Raw genomic sequence first — 14,318 nt, 5'->3', positions numbered from 1 at the left:
ATTCAGTATTCTTAAAAATTATTATTATACAATATATACAACAATGATATATAAAATCAGTTCTGAACGGGTTTTATCACCATAAGATCTTTCATGCCACTTCTTATCAATGTACGACGAGAAAAACAAATAAATTATTATATTTTTCCTCATTAAAAAGGGATAAAACATCAACTCTCTCGTAATTCTCACTGATTAATCGAACAATCATGTTTACATAGATTTAAGTACTTGACACACAGTATTTAAAGCTATATGTAACTTTATGTAAATATTCGTGCGTCAATTGGTCGTCAGTAGTCACAGAAAATTTATCATCTTTCAATTTGAGAGGTAGAGGACAAACTTTTTGCTACTCTATGTCTCATGATGAGTCTGTAGTTAATCCTAAAGCGCCAAACTCTATTATCGCTTAAAATTAACTCAAAACAGTGAACTCAACAATAAATTCATTATCCCAAAGAAACTTGTATGGTTTGAAAAACTTGCAAAATTTTGTCTCTGAGGAACACTATCAACAAATACTTATTCTTGGAATTTTATGTGCTGGAAAAATTCTATATGCGCGTTTTACGTGCCGTAAAAATCCCAAGAAAACAATTAAAATAACCAATGGAACAAACCTGCATCGCACTGTACCTTGACATATTAGTATTATTTTCCGCCTTCCTCTTCTATTCATAAATATCTTTCATCTCCAATATTCAATATATTGTTATCTCTTTTTTTTTTACGGGTTTGGCATTTAAAATCTTCTCTGATAAACGATTGATTTAATAACACAGTCATGGCAATGCCAAAAAAAGCTAGTAAAACGAAATATCATTGATGAATGTTTCTCATCAATAATTGTAGTTACCTGTTCGACAGGTGTTTCAGGGGACCCAGACTTAATATCGAAGTAGCACCCAGTGCACCTAGGTTACAGGAATTCGGATTCCTTGGTCCGTCAATTGTTATAATCGGTAGACCAAAATAACCACCGGTTTGAGCACTCAATTGCGATAATGGGATGTAACTATGAATACCTAAACTCTGTAATCTATTCAATGCTTGTGGGGATTTTAAATCTACAACGGGAATAGCCAATTCCGTTCCACCATTTGATGGCTGTAGCTCCATCTCTTTGTGGTACGTTTGTTTGTGAACTGTTAGGGCCTGGGCATTTGGATATTGCGCTGTGCACAGATTACATCTGAAAGCAATATTCCCATAAGTATTAAATGTACATTAGTATTAAATATACATACAACACGAACTTACTTGTGCAGTAATTTATTCGTTCCTCGATGAGATGACATATGTTGCATCAATATTTCTTGGCTTGCGAAAGTCTTATCACAAATTTGACACGTTAAACTAGATCTGTCAAATAGAAATTGATTCATTCATTATTTTCATGAGATTCAAAAACATAAGTTGAAATATATTTATTCATGCTTTGAACTAATATGGCATATCATTGACATTTAGAAAATTTTTTTCGAATGTAGTTTTACCTGGGAGGTCTCCCCCTTCGAATGACTCTAGCAGCCTCTGACGCCGGTGTATCCTGCGTGAGATCGACAGTCGGAGGTCTAGGTGGTCGCTCAACTTCTTGATTCGTAGGTTTCGTTTGTTTATTCTGAGGTACAGCAAACTGTCCGCTTTGCTCTTGCTGTGGTTGTTGTGTTTGTTTTCTCGCCGTGGGAATTATCGAAATGGCAGAATTTAGGTTGAGAACATTGACAGGAGCTGGTGGAGCTACAGCCCGAGTCGGGGAATGATGAGGTTGTTGTTGTTGTTGTTGCGCCAATTTTTGCTGATCGTTTGCCTTGTTTTTGTTCGCTGCCGGTGTCACCGTGATACCACGAGCCGCTAAGACATTGGCAACTGCCTTGGCGTCGGGTTTTTTCGCAGTGATTATTGGTGAATTCGATGGTTGAGCTGGAGTTGAACCTTTTTATTAGAAAAAAAACAGAGCCTGTGTTTGCCGATGGTTTTTCTAATTTCAACACCGAATTTATGGAAAACGAAAATTCAACGACCTTGACGAAATTAAAGAAAAGAAAAATGAAAATAGCTTATGAATTCTGTTTCACTGAAATCCCCGATGATTTGAAGACGTTGAAGACCCTGAATATTTATATTTATATTAAATATATTATTGATATTTCGCTTTATAATTCGCACCAACAATAGGAAAAAAGGAAAGAACATTAATGAAAAAATCTTACCAGGTTGGCGGACACTCAGAGTAATAGAGTCCGTCAAATGAATTGTAGAATCATTCCTCGGAGTGGGTTGGCTGGCCCCCTGAACATTCTGAATAACTGGCAAACCATCGTTTCTTTTCTGCTGAACAATAACATGACAATCAGCATCCTCATTCCTATCGGGAAGTAGAACATCCAACCTCCGCTGTTTGTTGAGAGGTTCGCCCCTCTGCTGAGGAAGCGTTTGAGGTGGTGGAGGTGGTCCAGGTCTCTTGATCCTGACCCTGGGTGGAGCTGGAATCTGAGCTAATCTGGGACCTCTCGGTACAGGCATCATCGGGGAATACCTCACTCGTGGCACTTGTTGTGGCATCTGTGGATGCATTGGGGGACTCTGATAGGACTGATAGGGCCCATACTGAGATTGGAGGTAAGCAGCAACGTGAGGGGAGTACTGCATTCCTTGGCCTCCAGATGTTCTGTACATGGGTGGTGGAGGTGGTCTCCCAGGCGGTTGCATGTAGTAATTCGGTCCTGGGATCATCGTATTGACGTTTGGGGGCATAGAGGGCATCTGAGCCTGGGGAAGGGGCATACGCTGAACTTGCTGCGCCAATTGTTGAACGGGTGCAGGTAATTGATCGAAATTCACTGGGGGAATCATTTGGGTGGTTCCCCCAGCTCCAAATGTTGGTGAATGGGTGTGTGGAGATGTTCTCGTGATTTGTGTTGATGGCTCTATGCTGAGCCCGTGGGGTGAGTGGTTACTCAAATGCGGAGAGTTTTGACTCATCCGAGGCGATCCCTCACTCAATTGGGGGGAGGATCTTGTGATGTGAGTTAGACTTATACTCGGGGATAAGGGAGCCCCGTGGGCCTGCACCTTGTGAGTTGTTAAATCCGATCGTGTCTTGAATACTGAACTCACACAATCGGGAATATTGCACTGATAATGACCTGCTTTCGCTCTGTGTTCATCCAGCAGCGTGATATCTCGAAATTTCTCGTTACATATTCTACACGTGTTCACCGTTTCAGCTAATCTCTCCAATGAAACGTATTCAGTCTCCACTGGTAGGGTTATCACCTCGTTGGTGCCTTGATTTTTTCGATGGTGTTCAAGGAGGAAATTCTGAAGGAGGGAGGTTGCACTGTCTGGAGCTGAAGGATCTGGCAGATCGAGCGATTGTTCCGAATTCTTAGTCAAGTCTTCATCATCTTTGTCGGATATCCAAGTGAAATTCGATGCATCCTTCTCTTGACTTGTCTCGGGGGTTTCGTTTTGCGATGAGTCGTCTGCAAGCACTGGAGAGTTGGAGGGTTCAAGATTCGGATCTCTTGGTGACATCTCGTCCCTCACGGACCTGGAACTCGACTGTTCGCCCAACTTTTTTAAATTTTCGATGGTCTCCCTGCACGTGGCTTCCAAAGCATCAGATTCTTCAGGATCCTCACTCTCTTCAATTTTTTCCTGCTCGTCAGTCTCTTCCTGCTCTCCAGCTAGATCATCAACATTCTGATCATCCTTCTCAGATGGATTAGCCATATCGCTACCTACTCCAGAGTCGCCTTCATTAACCTCAGCAGATGGCCTGTCATTGTTATCCGATGACTTATCATCATCGTTATCTTCATGTCTATCCCTCAACATCACATTTTCATCCCGGTCACTGGTTGATTCCTCTTCAATCTCTTCTTCAGTCGTCTGGTCATTCCTCTCCGCGTCAGCCACCTCCGACTCTGTTATCTCTGCCTCAAAATCTAAATCCCTATTTATAACCGTGAAATCACTGTGCTTCTGCTTCTTCAGGGTCAATTTGAGTGATCCCTTCTTATCCTGATTCAGCGAATAGATATCCTTCTCCTTCTTCCTATTTTTGTGCTGACTATTACACCTCTTCAGGATGATTCTCGGTTGTCCAAGGTGGATAGTGATATGAGATCGTAATTCTTTCTTGCTTAAAAATTTCTGGGCGCAAATTTCACACTGGGGTAATTCCTCGGGTACACATTCTAATGCTTTTGCTATCTCAATCTGTTTATCTGAAATCATCAAACAAAAACTCAACTCCATTATTCCAAAACACATAGATTCAATACATAGAAATAAAAAAATTATTCCACTACACTCCAAGATATTGAGAACCCGGTGAGTTGATGGGGTATGATAACTAACAATTACCGGGTTAGCATGAGTCTAAACATAACAAAGAATTGGATGTTGCACTCGTTAACTCAAGTTGTGGTTCATCTACCGAAACTACTTTAGGTAATATTCAACTCTGTAACTTGAATATGGCTCGTCGCACCGCCAGTCGATCAAGTCTCTTACAAGACATACAATCTCGATGACTTGATTATCGCGAAAACTTGTTGATTTAACAGTACATAATATATGCATATACACAATAGGAAGACAAAAATCAGAGTTCGTGTGTATCATCGGTGAGTTTGATTCAATAAAAATAGTACTTAATTCTAATTATTTTCGCTCACGTACGAATTACTCTGGAATCGATAGAAAGACGACCAATACTGCCAGTACAGTGTGATGCAGATAATATTGATAATAAATTCCCGCCATACTAGATATCTCCTGTTAATGAAACTGTATTAACTTATTCCTGTTCAAATTACTTATGCCGAAAATTGGCGACACGTGTTAATGATTGGCTTCTGACATTTAATGTGCACCATTAGAATGATGGAGAGAAGACTGAGGGGTAATGGTTGGCTTTCGACGGGTTTTTTTTTTGAGGTTATGCGTTAAGGAGATACCGCGTTTCACATAGATTAGGAGAAAATACGCGATATGAACACGAGGTTATAAGTGAGAATTTCCCTTTATTCATAACTATTGTATTTGTGACATTTATCAAGTTTTTCCTTTGAGAGTGGAGAAATCACGGTGTGGGAGGTGATGGGAATTGAAAATTCTCTTTAATGGTGACTGTTCTCGTATTCTCGTTATTTTTCGTTTGACACGTCCGGGTCTGTATTTCACATAGTCTACGTATCCTCGGGTCCATTAATTTGTGTTTTTCAATGTTGTTGATAGCTATAGCTATTGAATTAAAGACGTACCGAGTATCTGTAATCCAGTATTAGTATCTTCCTCTGGAATTTTACTGTTACTCGTGAAACCGAAGCCATCAACAAAATCGTGCTCCAGTTGACTGTTCATTTCCAACCTGTCAAGTAACAATCGTAGGAAAAAGATTATCTTTTTTTTTCTGTCGATGGTGACAAACGGTCTCACTAACTGCTTCAATTTTGCAATTTGATAAGTCTTATCTACAATTGTTAGCGAGTTGAATACTTACATTCATTGTCAACAGTATTGGAGGAAACTACTTGCAGGCCTTATTTAGTGTTGTTATGGTGCAAGATAATGTAACAATTGCTTGCCAAAATCAGAATCCCTGTCAATTTTTGTGATGCATAAAATTCCAACCGTACAAATTGTCAATAGGCAGTTGAAAAAATAAACAGTTCCGACGATATTTGAAAAAAAATTGGTTTTCCATTTGTTCACATAAAAACACTCATTGATGATGAATCATGAGGAGAATAAAAGTCTGAATAGTGAAAAAAACACGATGACAACATGAAATCACTGGCATAATTGTAATTCACATGGTATGTAAGCATAAAAAATGACTCAAAAATAAATTGTCCAAAGCATTAAGTGTAAAACAATGATGAATATATCGTACCGAATTGGTATTTCAATAGTTGATTAAACGCGGGGATGACAGTTATCAATATGGCGGAGTTGGTGTGAAAATTTGCGCGCGTAGAATTAAAAATAACGAGGGTGTCGTATGTATAAAGTTTTTCCTCTTTTTTTTTTTTGTCTTTATCCGGCTGGATTGAAACGACGGTAGAATTGTGTTACAGAACCACCGGGGGGTTCTGGGCGCTTTGAGATAGGTTCTGTTATGTTCTAAGGACGCGGCTAGTAGCGTGCGCCAACGAACACCAGGCAAAACCAAAACCGTATATTCAGGGTAGCCTTGAGTGTGCAAGAGTGAGAGCTTCACTTCCTCCCCACTGCCCCATGTACTTCCCCCCACTCTACCATTAGTAAATATCTATCTCTCCTCTCGCAGCTGTTTGATTCTGAGAATGCCCTCACTAGCCTCCAAACTAGTTTATAGTTACTTCAAATGTGCTCACATACTATGCATTACTTCTAGTATTTGGCCCTTGCCAGATCTCCCTTGTCCCTCTCCCACCCTTAACCCCTCGCCGTGCAATTGTTTCTCTACAACTACACAATGCAACATCGGCCAGGGGAGGTAGGAGAATTAATGAGAAAGATGGAGAGTTCGCTGCACATAGCGCCAATTTAATTCTCAAGAACATAGCACACTGCAACCATTGGTAGGAGAGTGGGGAGCCAATGGCAATTCACCACTCACCCCCCGAACATGCGCACATAACAAATAACATGAAAAAGTACTCTACCATCTCCCCCCACCAAAGAACTCAATTCTACCTATCAGTCAGCATAAATAGGCATTTGGAAAATACAGCTGTCCAATTGCCATACAAATCTAACCATTTATTCATCATGGAAAACCATTTTGAACTATAGGCATTGGAATACTGACCCAATCTCAAACTACAGAATTTCACCGTTATTGTATACATATATTAGCAAGGGGCATTTCTATAGTCTCCCAACTTTCACAATTGTCTGCTTTCTCCAGTCTCTTCTGCATGAAATCTAGGCGTTTCATATTAGTATTCCTGTAATACCATGAATTTTAATGCACCAACTGCGCAAATATCACCATAATTAACGCGCCATCTTGTCAGAACTTGATGAGTCATAACAGCCAAGTCGGTTTCCTTTATGGATATTGTTCCCCTGCGGAATGGTCATGCTATTGTGTTGGGAGGTGAATAACAATGGATATAGTAGTTTTCGAGCTTGACGGAATTCACCGGAAAGAGCCGAATGGCGAAGAGGGTCCGGTGTCATATTGATCGTAAAAGCTTCGGGTCATGGGCTTCATGAGCCCGAATGGAAAGTTTTTTCTTTTTCCCCCACTACTTGGCGGAAGTAGGAGCTGTATAATGCCTGGAAAGCCACACCACTACTCTATGGGTGGGGCTCTCTATTTTTTTATCCATTTCCCAATCCCCCCCCCCCAACTCCCTCTGCGCTTCAACTTATCAATTCCACTCTACAATTATGCTGTATATCTACGTGGAAAAGCTATAGCTCCTAGCAGCTTAATGGCTTTGGGCTGGAATTTACCAACTTTCAATCTCACGTATCGATCCAGACAAAGTATTCTGTTCCACCATTACTCCCCTAACTACCACTTCCAGGGCCAGGTAATCGTTTCATGGAAGTTGTAGATGTGCAGATGACGCGTGGGGGAAGAGGGACAATTGAGGTTGGAGAATTTAGAAGCTAGAACTCTCGAGTGGGGGAGTAGTTCTGGACAAAACTTCCAGGAATTACTATGCGATGGTGTAACTCAACATTGACAGGGATCTCTGACAACAGACATACAAAAAAATCATACCTCTACAACGTATTATTCCCTGACAGTAATAACTTCTTCTTCTCCTTCCTTTCCGGGGCACGCAACTCTAATTCCTACTTGTCTGTGTCTTTTTTTTTTCTTCTCTGTATACTCATTTTTTTGTCAACTCGTTTTACGGATATTTTCGTTCTAGCTGTTATCCATTATTTTACCAATGAATCATGAAATTTCATATGCATATGTTCCAAACAATGCTCATGACTTCTTTATCTATTTGGTACTTTGTTAATCCAGCTGGGATTGAATAATGCTATTTATTTCCAATTACGATTACGTTCTTTTTTTTTTTTGCATATGATGAATGCAAAGAATATTACGACGCATTTATGTGTGTATGTTTTTTTTTCTTTTCATAGTAAAAGCATCTATGAGAATTGATCGACAGAAATTCATCGATGGCAAGCACTACCAATCGTATATTTTATTTGATGCTTGGAAGGTTTTTTTATGACTTGAAAGTGGGAACAGGCAATTTATGACTCCCCCATGAACTCCGGCATAACGGTTGGGCGGTCGCCATTAATGCTCGCCGCATTAGGTTTCAGTTTTACGATGACGTCATTGAGTGTGCAATGCGACTTGGCAACGTAGCAGCTGGGGGGAAAAACCCACTCCCTGACGCCCTGAATAAGCAGTATTTGACCCCTCGCAGTTCCGCCGCATAATTCAATAGCTATCATTATCAATCAACTCAGTTTCACCCACTTAAGTCATTCAAAACTACTATTTTTAAATTCTCCATGCAATTGCCATGTTCGTCCGACATTTATCCTCTGGATGAATGCATAATGGCAGAACATATCGTTATATCAGCGCAATATGAATTTCAAATGAACTAAACAGCGATAGAATGATGGAGTCTATAAAAAAAAAGAACTCCAAACTTGTTTTCAATAATAATAGAGAATACTTGATAAACTATCCACACTACTGGACTCTCATAACGTGTCAGTAGAAAAAGATATGATTACGATTATGATATTACTAACTGACCTATTTGTCGGAATAGATGTGATTGAAGCGACAGTGTCAAGCAAAATGTCCTTGATTTTGGTTTTCAGTAAAAAAGAGAAGAATCCATTGCGGAAAGTCTGTACTGAATAAGCCCCCACGAGTTTCATCTATTTTTACTATGTAGCAGGCAGCGCAATATATATTTCAGTCGAGTCAAGCACGATTCTCGGTGCCCCTTCTCTGCTGTTGGCTGTGGGATTTTGTATATGTATACCGATGCCACCGCTCTACCGCACAGCCATCCTCGTTTTCTCTATATATAATACTCGAGACTTGGCTGTGGCTCGTATGCTGACCTCCCCAGACTTGGGCCGGTTGCCTAGCAACCGGTACGTACTGCCTGAACTCAATCTGTCGCGACGTTGCCACAATGTGCCAGAGAGACCTGGAGTCATATGAAATCCCCCTACTTCCTCGCCCTTTCTGCACGCATATTCAAACAAAATCAGTCCAGGCTTGTCGTGACTCTATGTTTATCTTTCATATATATTTTTTTTCCCCCTGTAGCCGTCACGCATAGACGAGAAACACTGTATAAATGTAGATTCAGGCATTTTTTTCCCCTCTCGCATCTACATCCCGTTCAATTAAAGCATTCATCACGTTTATTCCCGCAGAACCGGTTTTTACTCATCTACTCTTGAGCAAATATCGGCGACAAATATTATAATCAGAGAAGATAACGGAGTTATATTTTGCACAATGACAGCGTCCGAGGCCCATTAATGTTTAATCGTCATTATCTACCTCCAGGGAGTTAGATTCGCAAACATTTATGACATCTAACAGACACTCGGAATTTTGCAAATCTGGTGTCGCAGAAGTTGAAGTAATGAAGTGTTTCGGTTGGTTCGGATAAATCCGCCTGTCGGCAAACTGCAGGGGATTATCAGTTGCCAAATTATTTCTACCCGGCTCCAATGATGGATTACAAGAGTTGGAGTGATTTGATTGATTGCGTCTGGCCTTCATTCCACTCTTTGTCAGGAGTATCAAATTCTTAAAATCAACCCTCTGACTCTTCCTCCTGCTCTCCGGAAAGTACTCTAAAGGTCGCTGATAAACTGGCATTGGTGATGAATTCAATGGATTGGGTTGTATAATCTTCTCATGGAGTTGAATTGGACGATTAATGATAGGGCAGATTGATTGGACGGTGGTGAAGGTCTGCGGGGCCAGTGTGCACATGGGCACTTGAATTTGCAGAGGTGGAGCTATCCTTGGTAGCCATTGTGGTGATCTGATCAGTGGCGTCATAATAGGGGTTGCCAGTAATGGAATAGCAGGATTCTAAAATTCAGATATTTTCATATTATACCGAGTCTTTTGCGCACAAATTGCCTAGATGTACAAGTCTATTTATACGGCAACAATTATTGCAGGCAGATTCATGGATCATGACGCAAGAAGCCAAGAATAAATATTGAAGCGACTCCAATGATTTAAAAAGACCCATACGCAACCTAGTGAGGTTTGTGAAAAATGATTGAAGCATGATAAATTACTTGGAATATTGCGCTGACATTTGGCAACGGTGCTCGATTGTAAATTCTCTCCGGTATGGATGGAAAATACTGGAGTGGAACAGACTCATATTGCGCCTCCAGGCGTGGTCCCTTGGGGAAAAATTCTGGTACTTCAGCACTTAGAATTGGCACAGGGGGCACAGACGCTTTTGCACTACATTTGCAATCCCTCTCCCTATATCGATTTTTCGATATAACGATTGTGTGAGTCTCTACATTGCACAATACTTGGCTTCCTATACCCCTTTGCTTTGGATGGTAGGTCTGTTCCGTTCGTTGCTCTCTATTATTCCCATAACTGATCAATTCTTCTGTGCTATGTTTTCTCCAGAGGTCGATTACTTTATCACTGGATATACGAAGCTTGAGTTGCAATTCACCAACACTATTGATGGTGTAGGGTAGACGACAGTGTTTCTTGTACTCCTCATCGATACACCCTGAATTACTCGATGAATCGTCTGACAATGCCTACACCAGTTTCTCAAACTCTGGATTTTACCAGTAAAACAAGAGAAATTGATGGTTAAGGAAATATAATAATACCTCTGACGATGGCAAGGCTTTGGACTTCAACCGGGTGAAGTACTCCTTGACATCAGGGTGCAACCAGGGTTCTTTTGATAGGTCATAACTGCTGGAGCTGGCTTCCTCACTGACTGACCTCTCCACATCTCTGACGTACAGGCATTCTCTCTCATCATCGTAACGATAATTTCCATATTTCGATAATCGTGACTCCGGGATAACGTCTGATACCAGCTGTCTTCTTCTATTTTGATTTCGGGATAATTTGGAAATCTGAGGATTGGGAGATTTTCAATTTACCGAGTTCCATCATACGGATAAGCTCACCTTTATCCACAGGGAGCGATTTAGCTTGCGATAAGTGTCCTCGTGATTGTACTCCCAAATCTTATCAGCGGTCAATCGAATATTATCATATGTGCTGTTGAAAAGATTCACATCGTAAGACGTTATCGTTCCTACCATTATACCATCATGCTTAATCACTGTTAAGATACTACTTTACAGCTGTCACATTGAATGGTTGACTCGGTTGTCAATTGATTTCGAAACATTGGAACGTTCAGCACGGCGCGTTATCTTTTTTTTCTTTTCTTTGAATTCGAGCGGGAGACTCATTGCATGCGCTCTCAGTCAAGAATTATGTCTCCGTCATTTCATTGATAATTGCATTCATGTTGCAGGTGCTGCGGATAAATCTAGCAATGTAAGGATTTCTCTCAGATCTCAGGGTCAATAGCTTAATCAAGAGCTCGCGCACAGTGTGGCGACCGTCTTGGAACCGATCAATCGAAACTCAGATCAAACACAACATAAGCACCCTACTTTTCTCCATAACTCTGTCTAATCATTCGAGCGTAGCCGCTAATTTTCATATTTGGCTGAAGTTTTCAATGCGCGTTAACCATGAGGTTGATAAACAAGTTGTTACAATTAATGGTGATGTTTTCCTGCATTTTTCTACGCGTCAGAGGTGATAATGATGACTGCACGTGTGGAAGAAGATTAAACAGGGAAGCAAATGGGAATAATTTTATTGATAATGAAAATTGTCCTGATTCCGGAAGTGTACCAGTTGACAAAAGGAATGAAAAATATAAGGGAGACTCTGTACTTGACGCTCTTCCCAATGAAATGATTCTGATTGAAGGTGGAGTTTATTCGATAGGAACTGATAACCCAATTCTTGTGGTCGATGGAGAGGGACCGAAAAGGCGGGTAGTTCTGGATAACTTCTACATGGACAAATATGAAGTTAGTAATAGGAACTTTGAAATTTTCGTTGAGGCGACGGGATATAGGACTGAAGCTGAAAAGTTTGGAAACTCCTTCGTGTTTGAAGGATTGCTGAGCGAAGGGGTGAAGGAGGGGATTGCGGAGGCTGTGGCTCAGGCTCCTTGGTGGCTGCCGGTTGTTAAGGCCGACTGGAGACATCCCGAGGGAGTCGATTCCACTATTCAAGGTGTTAAATACTTTACATCTTTTCATATTCCATTTTATCAATTAAATTTTCGCTCATTTCGCTAGACTATCACGCAATATATCAGTCGCATATAAAACAATTCAACGGCGATACAAGTGGATTCAACAAGAAATTTCATGAAAATTCTATTAGACAATATATTACTTTTTTGGTTTAAAGATATTTTGCTGTACCTTTTCTCTGTTTGAAAAAAAAAAAATATATGATATGCATTGCATTATTCTTCATCGAATTGTCGCTCAAGAGAATTGGCCCATGGTAGGAAATACTGAATGCTTCTATTTCAATTTTAGATAGAATGGATCACCCAGTAATTCACGTATCGTGGAATGATGCATCAGCATTCTGCAAATGGGCAGGTAAAAGGCTGCCGACCGAAGCAGAATGGGAAGTAGCCTGCAGGGGTGGACTTAATGAGCGGCTCTACCCCTGGGGCAATAAACTTATGCCGAATCACAAGCATAGGTAATGCTGTCAGGTTAATATGCAGGAATTTTTCGTCCCCTCAACAAATAAATGTCCATAAATTCACTGGTTGTGAAATCTTATTATTGCAGAATCAATATTTGGCAAGGGGAATTCCCACACAACAATACAGCTGAGGATGGCTATAAGGGAACGGCTCCAATCAATGAATACCCAAGCAATGGCTATGGGCTTCATAACATGGCTGGAAACGTCTGGGAATGGACATCGGACTGGTGGAACACGAGACACTCCAAAGACCAATCAAACAATCCTGTGAGTTGATATAATTTTCATCAGCAAATGATGATTGGAAGGGAGTGACAATGAATTTTCAACAGGTTGGACCTTCCTCAGGCAGCGACAAGGTCAAGAAAGGAGGATCTTACCTCTGCCATGAGAGCTACTGCTTCAGGTACAGATGCGCTGCTAGGAGCCAAAACACTCCAGACACTTCCGCTGGCAATCTCGGTTTCAGATGCGCTACTAGTTCTTTGTAACACTTTTTTCAATAATTTTTCAATGTCAATCACAATTTAAAAATCATTTCATAAGGCATAAGAAGTTTCATTTTGTTTATTACTGCTGCAGGTATTAAAATTGGTAGTAACATCCTCGAATTCTGAATCGGCTCGTGCCTTTTTCGATCATTATTCTATTTAAGTGCTCCAATTCGAACAATATCAAATCATTAAAAATCGAATAAGCCCAGTGGAGTTTGTATACAAACATTGTTAATTTATTGTCAATTAAAAGGACGTTCAGCGCCATCTGTGTAAACAAATGAGAATCATGAATCATCAATCAAATGAGAGGGAGGGCGCCACACGCAATGCTGGGATGTCCATCAAGTCGACGGGGTGAATTTTATTTTCTGCGGCATGAATGCTTTTTGTTTTTTATTTATTTACCTGAAATTTAGTCGACTGTAGAACGAGCGGAAAGGGGAAGCCACATCTTGTGGAATTTCAAATGAAAACAATTATTTGATATATTGAAGATATACTCCTAATGATACTATATTTAAATAATGAGCGCGTTGTCAAATTGGCAACGTGCTTGACTACCACGCGGATAACCCAAGTTCAATTCCGCCATCATTCATTTTTTTTTTCAAAATAATTCCAATTTTTTCTTCTGTAAATGGTAAGTCAATCGAAATATTGTTTAAAAACGGAATAGCTTCTCGATTTTCATGTTCCCCTGATACTTTTTCGAAAATTTCGAATTTTCAAATTTCAGTGAATAGCTCCTCGATTGTCATGTTCCCCCGATACTTTTTCAAAAATTTCGAATTTTTCAATTTCAGTGAATACTTTCTCGATGGTCATGTTACCCTGATACTTTTTTAAAAATTTCGAATTTTTCATTTTCAGTGAAAATTTCAGTGAATAGCTCCTCGATGTTCATGTTCCCCTGATACTTTTTAAAAAATTTCGAATTTTTCAATTGCAGTGAAAATTTCAGTGAATACTTTCTCGATGGTCATGTTACCCTGATACTTTTTCAAAAATTTCGAATTTTTCACTTTCAGTGAAAATTT

General features: G+C 40.1%; 3 protein-coding genes across 7 annotated transcripts; 1 reads left to right on the top strand and 2 right to left on the bottom strand.

Moving 5' to 3' along the window:
- Window positions 1-722: 722 nt before the first annotated feature.
- LOC105273256 (histone acetyltransferase KAT6A) lies at window positions 723-5,610 on the bottom strand. 2 transcript variants are annotated; one of them, XM_011315575.1, is made up of 6 exons: window positions 5,519-5,610; window positions 5,280-5,386; window positions 2,217-4,238; window positions 1,500-1,938; window positions 1,264-1,365; window positions 723-1,195 (listed from the first exon to the last, which is right to left on the bottom strand). In XM_011315575.1, coding segments are annotated over exons 1-6 (3,012 nt in total). In that variant the 5' UTR covers window positions 5,521-5,610; the 3' UTR covers window positions 723-855. The 2 variants fall into 2 exon arrangements, with proteins under 2 accessions (XP_011313877.1, XP_011313879.1); XM_011315577.1 differs by having other exon boundaries at window positions 1,500-1,926.
- LOC105273257 (sulfatase-modifying factor 1) lies at window positions 4,525-13,395 on the top strand. Of its 4 annotated transcripts, none has more exons than XM_011315578.1 (5): window positions 4,525-4,640; window positions 11,511-12,289; window positions 12,604-12,775; window positions 12,868-13,051; window positions 13,117-13,395. In XM_011315578.1, the coding sequence occupies exons 2-5, from the start codon at window positions 11,734-11,736 to the stop codon at window positions 13,273-13,275; spliced, it is 1,071 nt and encodes a 356-aa protein (XP_011313880.1). In that variant the 5' UTR covers window positions 4,525-4,640; window positions 11,511-11,733; the 3' UTR covers window positions 13,276-13,395. The 4 variants fall into 4 exon arrangements, with proteins under 4 accessions (XP_011313880.1, XP_011313882.1, XP_011313881.1 ...); XM_011315580.1 differs by lacking the exon at window positions 4,525-4,640 and adding an exon at window positions 4,712-5,025; XM_011315579.1 differs by lacking the exon at window positions 4,525-4,640 and adding an exon at window positions 5,751-5,834.
- Window positions 9,503-11,328, bottom strand: LOC105273532 (uncharacterized). The gene is made up of 4 exons (XM_011316028.1): window positions 11,155-11,328; window positions 10,846-11,100; window positions 10,279-10,770; window positions 9,503-10,063 (listed from the first exon to the last, which is right to left on the bottom strand). Exons 1-4 carry the CDS (start codon window positions 11,290-11,292, stop codon window positions 9,503-9,505), a joined length of 1,446 nt encoding a protein of 481 aa, XP_011314330.1. The 5' UTR covers window positions 11,293-11,328.
- Window positions 13,396-14,318: the final 923 nt, after the last annotated feature.

The sequence above is a fragment of the Fopius arisanus genome, unplaced genomic scaffold (assembly GCF_000806365.1).
Source record: "Fopius arisanus strain USDA-PBARC FA_bdor unplaced genomic scaffold, ASM80636v1 scaffold00005, whole genome shotgun sequence".
NCBI lineage: Eukaryota > Metazoa > Arthropoda > Insecta > Hymenoptera > Braconidae > Fopius > Fopius arisanus.
Note: the sequence above shows the minus strand (reverse complement) of the source record. Positions and strands in the feature narration are given on the sequence as shown.